At 48.4% G+C, this 4,034-nt stretch overlaps 1 protein-coding gene across 1 annotated transcript; it reads left to right on the top strand.

Moving 5' to 3' along the window:
* The first annotated feature begins 2,257 nt into the window (after positions 1–2,257).
* LOC127301565 (WRKY transcription factor WRKY76) lies at positions 2,258–3,812 on the top strand. Its single transcript, XM_051331826.2, has 3 exons — positions 2,258–2,543; positions 2,653–2,988; positions 3,097–3,812. The coding sequence occupies exons 1-3, from the start codon at positions 2,379–2,381 to the stop codon at positions 3,574–3,576; spliced, it is 981 nt and encodes a 326-aa protein (XP_051187786.1). The 5' UTR covers positions 2,258–2,378; the 3' UTR covers positions 3,577–3,812.
* The last annotated feature ends 222 nt before the right edge of the window (positions 3,813–4,034 follow it).

Here is a 4,034-nt window from a genome sequence, read left to right as displayed (position 1 = left end):
TTATCTGGTTGATGGGGGTTTATCAATTCTTCAATACGCTGATGATACGATTTTATTTATGGAACATGACCTTGACAAAGCTCGGAATTCGAAGCTAATCTTGGTCTCTTTTGAGAAGTTATCAGGTCTGAAAATTAATTTCCATAAAAGTGAATTATTCTGCTTCGGCGAAGCCCAGGACTCAGTTGCTAGCTATACGGAACTATTTGGTTGTGAGCAAGGCCAATTTCCTATCAATTATTTGGGAATCCTGATTCATTACCGAAGATTAACAATTGCTGAATGGCAACTAGTGGAGGAGAGACTTCAGAAGTGTCTAAGTAGTTGGAAGGGTAAAGTGTTATCCCTGGGAGGAAGATTGGTACTCATTAATTCAGTACTTACCAATATGGTATTGTATATGATATCCTTCTTCCTTTTGCCGAAAGGTGTTTCACACAAGCTCGATTATTATCGATCGAGATTTTTTTGGCAAGGGGATAGCGAGAAAAATAAATATCGACTGGTTAAGTGGAATGTTGTATGTCGTCCCAAAGATATGGGGGGTTGGGTGTTCACAGCCTTGCGGTGAAGAACTCAGCCTTACTAGGCAAATGACTTTTCAAGCTACTTACTAAAGACGGTGTATGACAGACCCTACTTAAGAGAAAGTACATTGGCGAGAAAGCGTTATCCGAAATCATATGGAAACCAGCGGACTCGCACTTCTGGGTCGGTCTAATGGAACCTCAGATTTTTTTCTTCAAGTATGGTACCTTTTCTATTAAGGATGGATCGCAGATAAGATTCTGAGAGGATTCTTGGTTAGGGAATAGACCTCTCTCTGAACAATATCCAGCGTTATATAACATTGTTCGTCGCAAAAGTGATACCATTGCTCTAGTAATGGCGAACTCACCACTAGTTGTGACATTTAGACGAGATTTATACGGACAGAGGCTTAATGCGTGGAATGCCTTACTTCTTTGTTTGGAATCCATTCAGTTATCCCAAGGACCGGATGAGTTTCTTTGGAACTTACATTCCAATGGGAAGTTCATAGTAAGTTCGTTATGCAATGCAATTATCCAACCTGACATACCAGTTAACAAGAACAAGAAGATCTGGAAGATGAAAATACCTCTAAAAATTAATTTTTTTGAATGGTATCTACGTCGAGGGGTTATTCTAACCAAAGATAATCTTGTGAAACGCAATTGGCTTGGGAGTACTAAGTGTGTATTCTGTCAGTACAATGAGACAATTAAACACTTGTTCTTCCAGTGCCGCTTTGCCAGATCTATATTGTCATGCATTCAAGTAGCTTCAGATCTGTATCCTACGACCAGTGTAACCAATATCTTTAGGAATTGGCTTCATGGTATTGATCACAGGTTTAGAACGCTTATTAGGGTGGGAGCGCTCGCCGTTATATGGTCGCTATGGCTATGTAGAAATGACAAAGTTTTTAATGATAAAAATTATTCCCTATTGCAGGTTATTTACGGATGCACCGCTATTCTCCGTTCGTGGTCTGCGCTGCAGAGAGTGGAGAACCGAGACCTGTTTACGGAGGTTTGTACACGGTTGGAGGGTACATCAATGGATATTTTTTCCCTACATAGGTGGCAGCATAATCTACGGATTGGGCCTCCAATATCATCTTACGCGTTCTACATTTGCTCATGATTGATATGTAATTCGTCTTTATTGTTTTAATTTTAAGATATGTAAAACTCAAACAGCGGCGTGCATCCTTGTTATGAAGAGGAAGAATATAATTGCTTGATTAAGTAATAAAGCGGCCATTATCAAGAAAGAAAATGCTTGCCCATCTCAAGCTTGCCGTGAAAAACATGCCTCATGGAATCTGAACAGAGCAGAAATTTCGTTTCGTCAGTGTGATCACGCCATCCGATTAGCATATCCAAATGAGCAGTCGCCGAGTGTGATCCGCGTTTTGGCAATTTGATGCACACTACGTATTTTCCATGCTTCAGCCCCCACGAGACTCTTCTTCTTGTCTGGACCGCGTCTGGTGTGGTGTACTCTTCTCCGGTGACGCCCTGACGGTGACAATGTGACGCATTCCAAGCCGTCAGCCCCGTGACGAATTCAGATGACGTTTCGCCGAGTGACGGCATCGAAGCGCGCGTCAAAATTCACACGCGCGCCGGAATCAATCCAGACAGAGACGAACGCGCTCCGACTACCCTACCAGGTGCATCCTGCGAGCTGTCTCCCCATCGCCCGCTATATTTACCGGTGTCCATGCTCATCCCAAGCATTCAAGCGTCCTGCACCAAGAAACAACACCTGCCTGGTTGATTCTTCAGGCAAACGACTTGCAGGCAGAGGTAGTAAAGAAACTCGCTGACTTTCTTCTTGCCGGCTCATCCATGGACACGGCGCGGCGCTCGCCGGTGTGCCTCGACCTCATGGTCGGCCTTCCCATGGTCCGCGAGCCGTCTCCGGCGAGGGCCGCCGGAATGGGGAATGGACCCGACAAGTCCGACATTGCCAGCCCGGCCTGCGGCAGAGCACCTTCCATTGCCAACGACGAGGTACGCACCCGATTCAATCGATTGACCAATCACTCTGCGCTGTGGTTGCATTCTTGGTTTGCCTCTATCGATGTGCTGGTCTGATCGGGCAAATGCGGGGAATTTCCAGGCGAAGGCCATGGAGGCGAAGCTCACCCAGATGAGCGAGGAGAACCGGAGGCTGACGGAGATGATCGCCTACCTGTACGGCAACCAGCTCGCGCGCCAGAGCCTCGATGGCGAGGCCGGCGACCCGCCCGCCAGCACGGCCGCGTCGCCGACGGGCAGGAAGAGGAGCAGGGACAGTACGGACACGTCCAATTCCGGCGATGCCAACAGCAACAAGAAGACAGGCACGGTCAACGCGGAGCACGCCGACGTCGAGAGCCCGGTGAGCGACAGCACCTGCCGGAGAATCAAGGTCAAGAGGGTGTGCACCCCGATCGACCCTTCTGACACCAGCCTTGTAAGTCCCAAATCAATCAAAATCCCAACGAATGTCCTCAACCGATCAATGCAATGCCCAATTGTCTACAACTGGATAAACTGATACTGAAATTGGCGCCGCTCACAGGTTGTCAAGGACGGGTACCAATGGCGCAAGTACGGGCAGAAGGTGACGCGGGACAACCCGTCCCCGCGAGCCTACTTCCGGTGCGCCTTCGCGCCCTCCTGCCCGGTCAAGAAGAAGGTGCAGCGGAGCGCCGAGAACAGCGCCGTGCTGGAGGCGACCTACGAGGGCGAGCACAACCACCCGCACCCCTCGCGCTCCAGCGAGCTTCCGAGCTGCGCCACGCCGGGCGGCTCCGTGCCCTGCTCCATCTCCATCAACTCGTCCGGCCCGACAATCACGCTCGACCTCACCAACAACAACGGGGGAGGAGGCGTCCAGGTCGTCGACGCGCAGCCGGATCTCAAGAAGGTGTGCCGGGAGGTCGCGTCACCCGAGTTCCAGAGGGCGCTGGTCGAGCAGATGGCACGCGAGCTCACCGCCGACACGAATTTCACCGAGGCGCTCGCCGCGGCCATCCTCAGAAAGCTGCCGGATTACTAGCGTTTTTTTTTTCTTTTTATTAGAAGCTATAGAGTGGGTGCACGCTTCAGAAACTTCCATCCGTGCAGTGTTTATATCTTCAGAAGACAAGTTCTAGAACTTCTCGTCTGAGATTAGGGCCTAGTTCCACCAGGTTGTACTGCAGAGTTTGCATTTTTTTCCCTTGATATTTCAGTAGTATCTGAATTGTACTATAGAAAATAATGATGCATCTACATCCGAAATCCATTTTTTCATGGTTCCGCTATGAATTTGAAATACAGACTGCTGAAAGACCATTTGGATATCTCAGTAGTATCTCAACCGTGCAGTGTTTATATCTTCAGAAGGCACGATCAAGCATTTTTCAGCTCAGATTAGAGCCTCCTAGTTCTGGGGGGCAACTTGTATAGGATCGGACTTTGCATAAGATCTATGCGATCAATTTTTTTTAACAGACAAAAGATGTTCATATATTC

The sequence above is a fragment of the Lolium perenne genome, chromosome 5 (assembly GCF_019359855.2).
Source record: "Lolium perenne isolate Kyuss_39 chromosome 5, Kyuss_2.0, whole genome shotgun sequence".
Classification (NCBI taxonomy): domain Eukaryota; kingdom Viridiplantae; phylum Streptophyta; class Magnoliopsida; order Poales; family Poaceae; genus Lolium; species Lolium perenne.
Note: the sequence above shows the minus strand (reverse complement) of the source record. Positions and strands in the feature narration are given on the sequence as shown.